This window comes from Saimiri boliviensis, chromosome 5, assembly GCF_048565385.1.
Source record: "Saimiri boliviensis isolate mSaiBol1 chromosome 5, mSaiBol1.pri, whole genome shotgun sequence".
In the NCBI taxonomy this organism is placed as follows: Eukaryota; Metazoa; Chordata; class Mammalia; order Primates; family Cebidae; genus Saimiri; species Saimiri boliviensis.
Genome location: NC_133453.1, coordinates 69,851,668 through 69,868,268, shown reverse-complemented (window position 1 = coordinate 69,868,268; position 16,601 = coordinate 69,851,668). Strand labels below are relative to the sequence as shown.

General features: G+C 36.0%; 1 protein-coding gene across 9 annotated transcripts in view; it reads left to right on the top strand.

Moving 5' to 3' along the window:
* The window catches only part of UBR3 (ubiquitin protein ligase E3 component n-recognin 3), a 248,075-nt gene that overhangs the window by 93,222 nt on the left and 138,252 nt on the right, over positions 1–16,601 (top strand). For all 9 annotated transcript variants that reach the window (XM_074399504.1, XM_074399496.1, XM_074399495.1 and 6 more), the window contains 6 exons: positions 597–725; positions 1,738–1,790; positions 1,884–2,017; positions 2,360–2,447; positions 3,768–3,907; positions 8,010–8,106. In XM_074399504.1, coding sequence (XP_074255605.1) covers positions 597–725; positions 1,738–1,790; positions 1,884–2,017; positions 2,360–2,447; positions 3,768–3,907; positions 8,010–8,106 — 641 coding nt within the window. The remainder of the gene's footprint in view (positions 1–596; positions 726–1,737; positions 1,791–1,883; positions 2,018–2,359; positions 2,448–3,767; positions 3,908–8,009; positions 8,107–16,601) is intronic.

The following is a 16,601-nucleotide window of genomic DNA, read 5'->3' as shown; positions in this document are numbered from 1 at the left end:
TTAGGAAACAAAAGATAAAATTATGACTCTTAGTTTTGGTTGCCACTGGACATAAATACATGAAGAATTAAATACTGATATAGTGAGAACATTTATTCTGACCTCCAATATTTGGAAAATTAGTAGTATAGATTTAAGATTGAGTTAGAGTGAATTACAGATGTAGAATGTATTCATTGACTTTGAACAATTGGTTTTATTTTATGCTTATTCCAATGTGTGTTTTTTAAAACACTACGTGTATTAGGATTGTTGTTGTTGTTGTGTTACTTAGGGTTTTCTTGAGGGAGAAGTAGAGTGAAACGTAAGCATTGATTTCTTACGAAAGATGCCAGTGAAAGTCATGATAAATATATCCAGAGGCCAACATGGAAAACCAACTCATGTTTAAACTCTTAAAAGTGGCTATGTGAAACCATAATTATTGTTAAAAAAAAATGTGAAAGTGTATATTTCAACTGATTATCTTTAACATTGGACAGAATATGAGGCTTATACTATGATTACAACATTAAATATTTTGAGATGGTTATTTATAATATTTTATAAAGATTGAGTTTAGATAATTTATTCTTTGTCCAATTTACTTTTATTAGGCAAGTCTTGCGGAAATCCACAGCAATATGTGGGTAAGAAATGGTCTGCAAATCAAAGGACAAGCCATGACCTATGTCCAGTCTCATTTCTGTAATTCCATGATTGATCCTGACATTTACCTGTTACAGGTAAGCCAACAGATAATGCAGATATACTTTATACTTACAGATAATACAGATATACTTTAGATGTGTCTCATTTGTACCCAAATGAGTATATTTGTACCCAAATCAGACACTTTTAAAGTATATCTGTATTATCTGTAAGTATAATTTTAATTTATAGAGGGACTGAGTGATGACATGGAGAGGTCAATGCCATTGAAATAGTAATTTATTACTTACATTTCTTGAGAGAAAAGCCATACCACCTAGCACAGGGCTACAAGGAAAGCACCAGGTTTTTGTCAAGAGTCAGAAATGAATGAGCAGGGAGGGCCTAGGCCAAAGCCTTTATTGGGGTTTCTGTAGGAAAGGCAAGTCAGGATTGGCTAGTATGAATAATTCCAGCAGGCATTGAGGCCTAGAGGCTGTACCTGGCTCTGTGGTACTTGGCCCTGGGTTGGTTTAGGGCAGGGTAAATACTGGGTTGATGTGTGAGAGTTAGATAAAGATAATGGTTGGCTTGCATGATGGGCATGTTCCCGTAAGTTGTTTATTATGTTTAGGAATTAGCTGGCTCTGGGAGGGACTATCTGTCTTCAGGTCTGTAAGACCCCTCAAGATGTCAAATCATAACATACAGAAAATAAAAATTATGGCCAGGCATGGTGGCCTTAATTACAGCTGTGCGCTGTAATCCTGGCACTTTGGGAGACTGAGGTGGGTGGATTACTTGAGGCCAGGAGTTTGAGACCAGCCCGGCCAACACATTGAAACCCCGTCTCTGCTAAAAATACAAAAATTAGCCAGGTGTGGTGGCGCATGCCTGTAATTCCAGCTACTCTGGAGGCTGAGGCATGAGAATTGCTTGAGCCTGGGAGGCAGAGGCAGAGGCGGAGGCTGCAGTGAGCTCAGATTGCACCAGCTTGGGCGACTGAGTGAGACTCTGTCTCAAAAAAAAAAAAGGAAAGAAAGACATGATTAATAGAAGAAGGAAAACTGAATATTGAGAAATAAAGCATTTTGTTTTATTTTAAAGGTTTGTGCTTCTAGACTTGACCCAGATTATTTTATTTCATCCGTCTTTGAAAGGTAGGCATAATTTTATTCAGACATGTATTAGGAAGTGTCCAGTTAATTTTGTTTTAATTTATAAAAATGTGTTTCAAATATTTCTTCTTGTAGATTTAAGGTAGTGGATTTGTTGACAATGGCATCACAACATCAAAATACAGTACTTGATGCAGAGCATGAGAGGTCGATGTTAGAAGGCGCGCTTACATTTCTTGTGATTCTTTTGAGTCTTCGTTTACATTTAGGTAAAACTCACTAATACTTAGGTATTAACTGTTTTCTTTCCTTCCTCCCCCTCTCTGTGATAGTAACTGACTTAGGGAAAAAAGGAAAGGATGTTGATAAATTTAAGCAATGTTTCAAACTCTTGGTATGTTGTACTGTATATCTTTTAGAATATCTTTAAAATACCATTTGCTTAAGGGAACTGCAAAGAGCAGTTAAACTGCAGTTATATTTGGGGCATTGCTTCCTTAACTTGAAGCATCCTGTGTTTGGTAAAACAGCTTAATAAAATGTGTGGTAAGTTATTTTCTTTATAATTTATGTATACTCAGATTTGTTAATTCTGTTTTTAATAATTTTAGGAATGTCTGATGATGAGATTCTCAGGGCAGAGATGGTAGCCCAGCTGTGTATGAATGACAGGACACACAGTTCATTGCTGGACCTCATATCCTTCAAGTTTCTGTTAGTTGCAGGATCTAAAATAAGTAATTGTTATGATTAAAGGTTTATCAAATTTTTCATTTTTTTTTTCAAAGTTGAAAAATAATATAGAGGAAGAAGATCACCAGTTGTTTGCTCAAGTAAAGTATGTATTCAGGGCCGGTGACCTTTTTTTTTTTTTTTTAAACCTCTTGTTATTACCTCCTAGGGAACTCTTCTTAGACTTTAGCGTAGTTTCAGGACTGATTGTTGAGTTTGGCCACCCCAGGATTTAACCTTCTAGGACAGCATTAGTGCAAAGAAACTGAACATCTTGTAAAAAAGGCAGCTACGTCTGTTTTGTCTGTGTAGCCAGGCTGCAATTCATGGTTAACAATTAAAGGTATACCTTAAGCTTATTATTACCAGGATTTTAAACATTTTGAGGGTTTTTCTGTAGAATTTGGTCTTAAAAGATTTTTGAGTTTGTAGATTATTGTATACAAACAGGGAACTTGTTCTTTGTATAGTACTGAACATACAATGGATATTTGATTATTTTTTAAGTTAATGTTAATTTTAGGCAAAGATTATCAAGTAAATTTTTGATAAAAATTCTGGCTAAATTTAGTATTTATATAGCTTATGACTATGATTGGAAGAATTGGTTAAAATTTTTGTGAAATAAGTTCTATTAGAATGCCTTGATTTGACAGCCTTGATTTTTGTAAGCAGTGTCAATTTGATATTGTCTGATGATTTCCTTCAGTCATTATGAACTATGTGTCAGTGCTAGTATAGAGTAAAAACGGTCTCTGTATCTTTGAATTTTAAAGATGTATATATACTTTTAATGTGAAGCAAATGGGAGAGAATCTTTCTGGTTTGCCACTTTGTTTAAATTTGCTTAGCATTTTTTTCTTTGGGGATGAAATTTTGTGTTTTTAGGAAAACAATCTTTGCTTAAAATCTTGGCTAATTTTTTGCAAGTTCTTTCTGTTTTTTAAGGAGAAGTTATTTACAAAATGATGAAAATTACACATTTTAAAAAGTTTTTCAATCATTTTTTGAAATTTGATGAATTTATTTTGGGGAAAATAGACCTGGGAACTACTACAGCATATAATTTATTAGTAGGCTCCTAGATTAAACGTCTTCAAAAATCACAGTTAATGAAAAGTTATTATTGAACTGTTGTATTATATAGCCCTCTTGTGGCCAGCTTTATATATTACAGTCAATTACTATTTGTCTACTTTAGTAAAATGAGAAACTAGAGTACCTTGGGAATGCTATGAATCTGGCTTTTTGTTATTAATATATTTTTTCTTGACATATATATCATATTCCAGAAAATCCTAATCCCAAAAGTGGCATTATTCCAGGCAGTTATAGCTTTGAATCCGTTTTATCAGCTGTAGCTGATTTTAAGGCTCCTGTTTTTGAACCTGGAGGTTCTATGCAACAAGGCATGTATACTCCCAAAGGTATGTTTGTATATATAAATGAATTCTTTCAAATATCAGTTCTTGAATGGTAAATTCTTCTGTGTATTAAAAGAAAATATTTACCATTTAGTCATTTTCTTCACTGTGTTATATATTTACAGTGATACTGCTTTCAATTACTTACAAATCTATAGCTTTACGTTACACGAAAGCTTTTTAGATGACTCTAAACTCTAAAGGAAATTTGTATTAGAACTCTAGTTCATTTTTATAAGTGATCATAACCATAAATGAACCAGAAACTATAAAACAAAATGTATATTTAAAAATATACTTGAATGTATTCACTCTCCAAATTTGATTTAGAAACAGCAATACAATCCTCACCACCCAAATTTTAACTTGAAATAGTTCAAATTAAAGGGTGTAGAGGCTGGGAGCTGTGGCTCATGCCTATAATCCCAGCACTTTAGAATACCGAGGTGGGTGGATCACCTGAGATCAGGAGTTAGAGACAAGTTTGGCCAACATGATGAAATCCTGTCTCTACTAAAAATACAAAAAAATTAGCCAGGCATGGTGGCAGGTACCTGATTGGTTCTGTAAGTTTTTTACCCCTCTAGATTCACAGTTGACCATGCTTGACAAGAGCCAGAAATAAGTGAGGTTTTGATTTACACAGTCTTTTTTTTGTTGGACTTTCAGATTTTCACTTATCTAAGTTAAAATTCTTGACTCCTTCAACACATTGTCCAACTGAAAAACCAATGCTTATTTTGAAGTTTTAAATAATATGTACTGTACTGTGTGTGTTTGGCAAAGCAGAACAGAAAAGCCTAATTTGGGGTTTTTCAGGGAGTGCAAGACAATTCAGAGTCTCTGGTTGGAAAGTACTCCATTAAAAGAAAAACACAGTATTGTTTTTAGTGTAGAGGATACTTTGTGTAAAATTAGATGAACTTGGGAGTGGGCTGGTGCTGTGGTATAGTGCAGTGCTTATGAAAGTATGATGTGAGGATTACATCTCCGTGAGGCTTGTGCTCCTTGTTAAGAATGCAGGTTCCTGTGCCTCATCTCCTGTCTGCTCTCATCAGAATCTCTGCGGGTAAAATCTGAGAATCTGCTTTTTTAAACAAGCTCTTTAGATTATTGTTATAAACAATGCTGAGATGGAATAATGGGCATTTGGAGATTAGAGCTAAGAAATTGAATGTCATATTTAAATACAGTATGCATTATATTAGCTAGTTGTTTGGTTTAGGAAATCTGTTGTTTTGTTTTTTGGAGACAGAGCCTTACTTTGTCGCTCAGGCTGGAGTGCAGTGGTAACCATCACAGCTCACTGTAGCCTTGACCTACTAGGCTCAAGCGAGACTGCCACCTCAGCTTCCCCAGTAGCTGAGACCATAGGCATCCACCACTATGCTGGCTAATTTTCTTATTTTTTGTAGAGACAGGGTCTTGCTGTGTTGCCCAGGCTGGTCTCAACTGTTGGGCTTATTTTTTGTAGAGACAGGGTCTTGCTGTGTGGCCCAGGCTGATCTCAACTGTTGGGCATAAGTAATCTTCCTGCCTTGGCCCCCTAAAGTGCTGGCATTACAGGTGTGAGCCACTGCCCCCAGCCAGTTTTTTATCTTTGGATTTGGCTTCTTATCTGCAAAGTGAGTTCTTAAACTTTTAAAAAGTAGTTGAAACAAGCCTCTGGTTTCAAGGTCTAAGCCTTAAGTGAATTTGTTATGTTAATATAAAACCAACAGTAGCTGGCTTACTCCTGTTAAAGTGGGTGTGGGTAGTGAACCTAGCTTCTCCTCTGTTCTGCTATCCTCTTGCTCCTAAAGTGGCCCCTGTTACACATGGGTGGTAATTCAGCTTCATGGAACACTGTTTGAAGCCCATTGGACTAATTAATCACTAAAGTTTTCTTCCATTGCTAAGGTTGTACACTTCTAATAAAAGCTTTGGAATGTTAATTAAGCAAAATAATAGACTTCAAAGAGAGGGATAATAATTGATGATAGAAATACGAATAAGGGTCTTTGTGAAGGACTGTCTTCAGAATTTTAAGTCATACTTCTGATACTTTAAGATGAATAGCTTGTTACATGAAAATAGGGACAGTGGTTAACAATGGTTAACAGTGTTTTGTGCTAGAAAGTTGTAATTGTAGTGGATGCGTAAGGAAAAGCTTAAGTTTCTCACCATGTTTTCAAATGTTAATAATTTTGCTAGAGAGAATGAGAGAGAAAAACTTAATTTAGTAAGGAGATACTCTTAAGGCAATGGTTTCTAAAATTATTCTCAGTCCATTTTTTAGATTTTGGCTACATCTGAATATCCACTCTATTGAAATATGCTTAGTATTTCAGTATTTTTTTTCCCTTTATTTATTTTTTTAAGAGACAGAGTCTCACTGTGTTGCCCAGACTGGAGTGCTGTGGCTATTCACAGGTGTGATCCCACTACTGATCAGAACTGGAGTTTTGACCTGCTCCATTTCCAACCTGGGCCAGTTCACCCCTCCTTAGGCAAACCTGGTGGTCCCCTGCTCCCGGGAGATCACCATATTGATGCTGAACTTAGTGCAGACACCCAATCGGCATAGCGCATACAGCCCAGAACTCCTGGACTCAGGCAGTCCTCCCACCTCAGCCTCCCGAGTAGCTGGGACTACAGGCATGCACCATTGTGCCTCGTGGGATTTTTTTTTTTAATGAGTTAACTTTAAAAAAAAAAACCACTTTGGTTCATCCTAAGCATGATTATTAATGAGGTGTCATGAGTTTTATTTGCAACTTACAATTTTCTAATACACATTAAGAATTATTAAAATAAAAGGCTTTATGTACTTTTAAAGTCATCTCATGAACCATCGGTTGTACACATTCCACATATAGGATAGTGGTTTCTAATTATGCAGGTGAGGAGACCAATGATCAATTTTAGCAAGGGAGCAGAAAATCTTTTTTAACCAAAAAAGATTTATAAAGTGGGTCTCTTGAAAATCAGTAGCTCATTATAATTATTATTTTTTTTTCAGACTGAGCCTTACTCTGTTGCCCAGGCTGGAATGCAGAGGGGTGATCTTGGCCCAGTGCAACCTCTGCCTCCAAGTGATTCTCCTGCCTCAGTCACCTGAGTAGCTGGGATTACAGGTGTGCACCACCACACCTGCTTAATTTTTGTATTTCTAGTAGAGATGGGGTTTCACCATGGTGGCCAGGCTGGTCTCAAACTCTTGACCTTAAGTGATCCACCCACCTTAGCCTCCCAAAGTGCTGGTAGGCAGGAGCCACCACATCCAGCCTCATTAATCTTTAAATCAAGTTTTCATGTTTTTACTTTTAAATATTTTTATTTGAATACTTTTTTTGGGAAATGAGGTCTGTCTTTGTTGCCCAGTCTGGCCTCAAACTCCTGGGTTCAAGTGAGTCTCCTGCCTAAGCCTTCCAAGTAGTTGGGACTACAGGTGTGAGGCATCATGCTCTGGTTGCCTTTAAATACTTTCTTTTCTTGAATTGGAGTCTCACTCTGTTACCCAGGCTAGAGTGCAGTGGTGCAATCTCGGCTCACTGTAACCCCCACCTCCTGGGTTTAAGCGATTCTCTGCCTCAGCCTCCTGAGTAACTTGGATTACAGGCACATGCCACCGTGGCCAGCTAATTTTTGTATTTTTGGTAGAGACAGGGTTTCACCATCTTAGCCAGGCTGCTCTTAAACTCCTAACCTCGTGATCCACCCGCCCCAGCCTCCCAAAGTGCTGGGATTACAGGCGTGAGCCAGTGTGCCCAGCTGCCTTTAAATACTTTCAAAGGTCTTAATGTGCTGTGTGTGTTTTTTTAAATTGGCACCTTACAAAAAACAGTAACAACAACAATGAAGGAAACTTTTCTGGTGAGGCATTGTGTATTACAAAACTTTTGTTCTTTAGTGCTTGCTTAACTCAAGAGAACATTCCTGATGAAATCGTCATTTTTGACTTAGAAAAGTAGTCATGGCATCAAGCTTCTTAAGGCAAATACTGTAATCAGATTAAAGTGTTCTGTCTTTTAAATTTAAAATGTACTTAACAAATGTAATAAGTCATTAAAAATTGGTTTTATTTCTGAGAAGTCAATGTTTCTACTTTTTTCTGGATAAATAGCTGAAGTCTGGGATCAGGAGTTTGACCCCGTCATGGTCATTCTACGAACAGTTTACCGTAGAGATGTACAGTCTGCAATGGACAGATACACTGCATTGTAAGTCCATCAAATTGATTAGCATGGTAATAGAATGTTTCATATTTATATAGAAAAATTTCAATTATAACACAAATATGATATGCTCTCACTAAAGTATGCTTCCATTCTTTAGAGGTGAAAATAATAATTTAAGGTTTAGAAAAATAATCTGGTAGAGATTTTTGTCAAGATCTTTATCCAAAATTTAATGTTAATCTGATGAATTAAATTTAGGACATAATCACTAAATTAAAAAACAGAAACTTACTTAGTGCTGTTCCATCAGTGAAATTAGAGGCTTCGTTTTGTGTTGTTATACTTTTGAACCAGTAGAGGAGGCACAAGTTAAGAGAATAGAATTGTCTGACATCAGAGATGGTGACGGGTGTAAGTGAAAATATTCCTGTGTTCATGACAACTGGAAAAATGGCCAAAGCAAAATGAATTTTACTTGTAAATATTTAACAAAATAGTTTACAGTATTGATGACTACAGAAAACAAAAGTTTTGAAAGATATTTAATACAGAATTCAATTTTGTATGTTATTATAAATTGTAAACGGTTTTAGGTATTATTTCCACCTTTTTTTTAAACCTTAATTGTTAATATTATATTGCTGAATATCACAGGCTATCATCTTTTACTTTTCTAAAGCTGAAGTTAAATGTCTAAAAAGCACATTCAAATGATGCAAATGTCCTTGATTTTGAGAAAGTATTAATACTTACCCAGGTAACTATCAAAGTGAAACTTCTCCTTTGCCAAGGCTTTGCAGTAATAGAAATACCTATCACAGACAGTTATCTGAAGAAAGTTGATAATGTGGAATTTTAATTCACTTCCTCCCCCAAACAAAACCAAAACAATCTTTAAAACAGCAACAATCCAGTTCAGCCGTCAGTATATCTCTCTGTCTCCCTTTCTCTAAACCCTTGGAGAAATTAGTCTGAGGTTTTCTTTCTCTGGTTTCTTAACTACCTCTTTTTCTGCCTTTCATGTAGTTTTGTAAAAATTTATTTGCTTGTAGTCTTTTACTAAACTGCTAGCTCCTTGAGGGAGTATATTTTTATCTCTGTATCTCTTGTACATCTTTAATACTTAATGCTGGAAATATATTATAAATACCTACTATAAATATTTGTTGAATAAATTTGAGTAATTTCTGTTGAAAAATTAAAAAATAAAAAAAATTGGGAAGAAGCATTTGCATGGAAAACCTAATTGCGACTTCATAAAACACCAGTCTTAAATGGCTCTGCCTTTTTTTCAAGGTAGTGGTGATGGTTAGTTGTTTTGAATGTATAAGAATTAAGTAAATTTTATTCTCTTTTACTTTGTAGTTAATAGAAATTTGGACTGAGATTGGGCAGAAACTTTCAAAGCTTTGACGGAATCATTAGATAATACAATCAGTTTTAAAGGGGAAATTTTATTTAACAATACACATTTATTGATTGCTTGTTATATGCCCGGTACTCTGTAAAGAAAATATAATTGTTTTTTTATTTTTCCCTTAGCAAACTTTTAGCTCTGAGCAGCTTATTTCTTTCATTTAGAACAGTGGTTCTTAAGTAGGTATGATATTTGTCATTGTCTGAAGACTGGTGAGGTTGCCACTGACATCTAGTAAAGGTCAGGTCTGCCACCTCAACCAAGAATCATATTTCCTTAACATCATTAGTACCTAGGTTGAGAAACCTGGTTTAGACCCATAGTGATACATAGGCATACTTTTTCTGTTTTCAGGTATCCTGTGTTTTTGGATTTGTTTCGTATTAATTGTTTAGATCTATATCATATTTTGATTTATAACTACTTCACATAGTCAGATAAAACCATATTCCCAAAGCTGTTTTTATTGTTTTCTTTTTTTATTTTCCTATTTTGTTCTCTGTTTTTCCTCATTTTCTCTTGGCTCTTCTATTTGGCTTTTGAGTTTCTGTACAATTTTTTAATAGTTTCTTAGAAATATTTCTGAACAGGCTGGGTGCAGTGGCTTATATCTGTAATCCCAGCACTTTAGGAGGCCAAGGGAGGTGGGTCACTTAGCCCAGGAGTTCAACATGGTGAAACCCCATCTCTTCAAAAAATACAAAAATTAGCTGGGCGTGGTGGCACATGCCTGTAGTGCCAGCTACTCGAGAGGCTGAGGCAGGAGGATTGCTTGAGCCCAGGAGGTCGAGGCTGCAGTAAGCCATGATCGTGCCAGTGCATTCTAGCCTGGGCAACAGAATGAGACCCTGTTTTACAGAAAAATAAAACAGAAACATTTCTGAACCACTTTGATGTTTCTTAGCAGTTTAAAAAATCTGTTTTAAAAGAAATAATGTACTCAAGTAAAGCAGTAATAGCAGATGACAAATATACTCTTTAGCTTTAAACTAAAACCTTTTAACCGTTTTCTTGTAAATTACTCTTTGAAATTGTATGTGCAAAGTATTATATTTGTGTGATAACATTTTGTGTACTTAAATACCATATCCTTATAGAAATGAGTTGGTTACTATGTAAAACTTAACATTTTTGTGATTTATTTTGTTTGTGAAATAATAGTACCTGCATCCTTTATGCAGTATCTTTTTGATTTGTTGTATATTTGACTGTATAATTGACTGTTTCAGTTATTGTTTCAGCACCAGTAGGAAGATAACCCTAAACCCTAGGATTTGTTTGCTACTTTGTTTTATTTTATTTTAGTTTATTTTTTTGAGACAGAGTCTCACTGTGTTGCCAAGGCTAGAGTGCAGTGGTGCAGTTTTGGCTCACTGCAACCTCCATCACCTGGGCTCAAGTGATTCTTCTGTCTTAGCCTCCCTAGTAGCTGGGATTACAGGTGCCCACCACTATGTCTGGCTAATTTTTGTGTTTTTAGTGAAGACAGGGTTTTACCATGTTGGCCAGGCTGGTGTCGAACTCCCGACTTCAGGTAATCTGCCCACATCGATCTCCCAAAGTGCTGGGATTATAGGTGTGAACCACTGGGCCTGGCCAATTTGTTTGCGATTGATCATTTTCATCTGCTTTTTAGTTTTAAGGGACAATAAATGGCTTAACTGATTGTACTGGGAGGGATCTTTTTTAATTTGCAACAAGGCCTTTTGGAGGCCATATTGCAAATGAAAATGAAAAATGGTCTGATAAATTTAAAGTATTGTGTTCTCACAGTTTAGCTTTGTGCCAGGCACTTTAAAGGCAACCAGTACATATTTGTTAAATGAATGAAAAGTAAATTTTTTTCAGATTTTGTGCTGAGAGTTTAAATGAAAGTAAGCCATTTGCTTTATGTGATGCTTAGATACTTAGAATTTTAGACTCTTACTGCTTGAAAAGGTCTTTAAGATCTAGTCCAAGTTCTATGTAAGTGTCTTGTGGGACATCACTGGAAGACAGAGTTGGACAACAGCAAGAGGAGGCTTAAGAGAGAGGAAGTGTCTCATCCTGCTTCCTTCATTCCCTTCCAAATACCCCTGAGTGGGCATTCAGCTCTTAAAAAGAAACCAGAAACAGGACGACAACAACAACAAAGCAAACCAAAGGTTGGAAAACCATCCATTCATTTCAGTGTTAAATTTTATATATGAAGACATTGTGGCTCAGAGAAGCTCAATGAGAATATGTCTATGTCTAGTTTTTTTTTTTTTTTTTGGACAGAGTCTCACTTTGTTACCCAAGCTGAAGTGCAGTGGTGTGATGATAGCCCACTGCAGCCTCCAACTTCTGGACTCAAGTGATCTTCCCATCTTACCCTCCTGAGTAGCTAGGACTACAGGTGCATACCACCATGCCTGGCTAATTTTTTAAACGTTTTTTTGTAGAGGTATGTTTTTACTGTATTGTCCAGGTTGGTCTTGAACTCTTAACCTCAAGTGATCCTCCTATCTCGGCCTCCCATAGTGCTAGGATTATAGATGTGAGCCATTGTGCCCAGTGAAATATGTCTGACAGTGGCAGTGTTGTTAGAACTATGATCTAGGCCATTTCCAAAGATGGAAATGATTTCATAAAGTGGTTGTTTTAAATTCAGCTGGAAATAAAAATTTTTTAAATACATAATTTCTTAAATTTCTGTTGCTTCCTATCTCCCATCTTGAAGATTAATGCTGCCCCATGTTTGAAAGTATGATGTATGATTTTATACCTGTCATTTTCATCTCAAACTGGTCAATAATTAGGTGTTGCTTTGAGTCACTTAAATAATTTTTTTTCTATCATGTAGCATTTCATTTGCATTATTCCATTAATGCTTTTGAAAAGAGCAGCCAAAATGATGTATTACTCGGGCCTTCAACAAATATATAACCTTTATTTTGGAACACTTTATTAATCTAGGTGCCACATATTTAGGAATTACTGCTTAAACAGAGAAACAAAGTACAACTAAAAACTGCTTTTTTCTGCTAAATGACATAGAATAGTTGAAGTATTTTATCATGGCTGTAGGGATCATTTTGGAAATTACATTTTTATGTTGCCACTGTAGTATTATATACATGCCAATTTTTTAAAAATGCAAATTTAATTTATAGCATCTTTATAGTCATAGGTACAGCTTATTTCTCTAATATGTTAATGATAGTTTTCTTATTTTTAAGATTTATTTTCTTCATTCTGTGTAGTATCTGTTTCCTCTAAGATGCCTTTTCTATTGTTCAGTCTCCAGCTTCCAAGTTAGAGGCATTCCCCAGAATGATGTTTGACAATGCTGACTACTTGTTTTTAAGAGCTCTTGAGTGCATTGGTGGAACTTGTAGGTTCTGAATTTTAATATAGGGTGATTTGGGTAAGCATGTTTTTTGAAAAGCCCTTGTATTAGATCTTTCTTTTTGACCTGGTCAGTTTCCTCAGGGAAGTGTCCTCAGATATTGCCCAGAAAGTGATAGTATAGCTGCTATTTTTCTGTGAACAGATTGGGAGACAAGGCCTAGCACCTATGAGTCAAACATGCATGTGATGATTTTAATCTCTTATCCTCATACCCTCAATTGTACTTGCTATTTTATCCTCTCCAGAGATGAGTTCTGTAGCCAAAATTCTGTTTCAGTGGTGGAAAGGCAGTTTTCATACTATCCTCCTTATTTTAGCCCCTTGCCTTCCTAACTCCAGTTATAAAGGTACCAGGTGCTGCCAATTTTGTTGCTCATTTTTAATTGTACTTTTTATTATTGAGTTTTAAGACCTCTTTATATGTTCTGAATACTAGACTTATCAGGTATATGATTTACAAATATCTCTTTTCTTTCTCTCTCTTTTTTTGTTTTTGTTTTTTTTTGAGACAGTGTCACTCTGTAGCCCTGGCTGGTGGCGTGATTACAGTTCACTATAGGCTTGGGCACCTCCAGGCTCAGGTGATCCTGAGTGGCCTCCCGAGTAGCTGGGACTACAGGCGTGTGCCATCACACACGGCTAATTTTTTTTTTGTGTGTGTAGAGATGGGTCTCTACATGTTTTGCCCAGGCTGGTTTGATATCTGTTGCTCAAATGACACCTGCCTCAGCCTCCCAAAGTGTTGGGATTACAGGCATGAGCCATTGCACCTGATCTGTAAATGTTTCCAGCCATTCTGTGGGTGAGCCATTCTAACTTACTTGAGAATGTCATTTGAGTCACAAATGTTTTAAATTTTGATGAATTCCAATTAAAAAAAAAAATTTCCTGATTGTTCTTTGAGTGTTGTGTCTATTGCCTAAATTAAGGTCACCAATTCCTGGACCTTTGTTTTTCTCAAAGAGTTTTATACTTAAAAATAAGCTGAAGCTTTTATATTGAAGTCTCTGATCCATTTTGAGTTAGTGTTTATGTATGCTATGAGGTAGTGGTCCAGCTTCATTCTTATTCATTTGATGTTTCTTTAAGTTTTAATAGACCTTGCCTGTTCAACAACCTCGGCCTCATGCGTCTTTTCTTTTTTCACGGGCAACTTAAAACCGCATTCATTTTCTTTAAAGGTTATATAGGCTTGCTTATGTTGTTTATTTCTTGAAAAAAATTGCTAAGTTATATTTTCCTAAGGAATCTTTAAGTATATATTTAATGATTAAAAATCTTCTCTGTGTTCTTATTCCTATTATTTATCTGTGTTTGCTATTTCTTATTTTGAATTAGATGTCATATCAGGTGATTACCAGTTTGACTATTTTTTCTAAGAACCAACTAACTTTTGGTTGTCTCTCTTCCCCCAACCCCATTTTTTGTTTCATTCTTTTTTCCTCTATTATTTTTCTTCTCTGTCTCCTTCTCCTGCTTCTTCCTCCTCCTCTTGTTCTTCTTCCTCCTCCTCCCCCTCCCCCTCCCCCTCCTAGGCTCCTCCCTCTCCCCCTTTCCCTTTTTTGACACAGAGTCACTCTGTCTTACAGGCTGGTATGTAGTGGTGCAGTCTTGGCTCACTGCAGCCATGAACTCCTGGCCTCAGGCAATCCTCCCACCTTAACCTCCTGAGTAGCTGGGATTACAGGGGTGCATCACCATGCTTGGCTAATTTTTGTATTTTTTTGTAGAGACTGGGTTTCACTATGTTGCCCAGGCTGGTCTTGAACTCCTGAGCTCAAAGCGATCTGCCCACCTAAGCTTCCCAAAGTGCTGGGATTACAGGTGTGAGCTACTATGCTAAACCATTATTGTCTTCTTTTATTTTAGTTTGGATTGTCTTTTTTTCCTTTTCTAGGATACTTAGTTGCTGTTGCTGTTTTAGTTTATTTGGTTTTCATTTTTAATTATTTCTTTTTAATTTTTATTGTTATAGATTAAAAAAAAATTTTAATATATCTTAGCCTTAACATTACCTTTTATACAATATTTGAAGATACTTCTCTGATAGTTTGATACATGTATACAATGTGCAATGATCAAATGAGGGAAATTGGGATATTTAACACCTCAAACATTTATGTTCTTTTTATGTTGGGAACATTATAGTTCTATTTTGAAATATGAAATACATTATTATTAACTATAATGTGGCTGCCTAGTTGTTGATTTTTTAAAAAAAGTATGCATTTTAAGGCTATGTGTTTCCTTCTAAGTACTGCTTTACTTGGTGGGCTACAGCTTCTTCTATATAGTTTAGGTTTTAAATTTTTCTGTTAGAATTTTTAATGACTTCTGAATTTCTAAGAGCATAGTGCTTTGAGATGTCTGCATGTCTGGGGTTTTGAGTTACATTTTTAAGTTGGTTTCTAGTTTTATTTGCTATATAACAAGTGAATGTGGTTCATGTATTAGTTCTTTTGATATTTGTTGAGGTTTACTTTACATTCTACATATTTAATCAATTTTTATGAATAATCTAAGTGCTCTTAAAATTAGGTGTATTCTCTTAATTATTGCATGTTGCCTTTGCCCATACTTCTTAATTGTGTCGTTAAAAATCTTTACCGTCCCTAGTAGGCCGGGCGCGGTGGCTCAAGCCTGTAATCCCAGCACTTTGGGAGGCCGAGGCGGGTGGATCACGAGGTCGAGAGATCGAGACCATCCTGGTCAACATGGTGAAACCCCGTCTCTACTAAAAACACAAAAAATTAGCTGGGCATGGTGGCACGTGCCTGTAATCCCAGCTACTCAGGAGGCTGAGGCAGGAGAATTGCCTGAACCCAGGAGGCGGAGGTTGCATTGAGCCGAGATCGTGCCATTGCACTCCAGCCTGGGTAATGAGCGAAACTCCGTCTCAAAAAAAAAAAAAAAAAAAAAAAAAATCTTTACCAATATTTTTCTGGCTCTCATTTAGATAAGAAGTATGCTAATATCCTTTACCATGGTTGTGGATTTGTCATTTTCTCTGTGCCTTTTGTGTTATGAGTCTGTTAATTACAGTTGTCCCTTCTTATCTGTGGTTTAGCTTTCTGTAGTTTCAGTTAGCTGTGTTTTCTGTCCAAAAATATTACAAGGAAAATTCCAGAAATAAAGAATTCATAAATTTTAAATTATATGACATTCTAGGCAGGGTGGTGAATTCTTGTGCCATCCTGCTGTGTCCCACCTGGGTTGTGGATTGTTCCTTAGTCCAGTGTACCATGCTGTATATACTGCTCACTTGTTAGTTATTTACATTGTCTGTTCCTGACATCCAACTTTCCAACATTGTTATGGCTTGATGAATCAGGACCACCTGAAGCAGGTGATCCTCCTTCTGATGACATATTGTCAGAAGGTCATTAGTAGTCTGATGCCATGTCACAGTGCTTACATCATTCACTTCATATAGGCATTTTATCATCCCACATTATTGTTAATTTTAAAAAATTATTCTCATCATGTAGGCATTTTATCATCTCACATCATTATAAGAAGAACAGGAGTGAGTATAGTACAATGGTCCCCCTTTTATCCTTGGGACATGTTGCAAGACCCACAGTGGATACCTGAAATGAGGGATGGTACCCAAACCCTATATATAATACTTTTTTTCCTACAGTACATACCTATGATAAAGTTTAATTTATAAATTAGAGACAGTGAGAAATTAACAGTAATAACTAATGATAAAATAGAACAATTATAACAATACTCTGAATGGCAT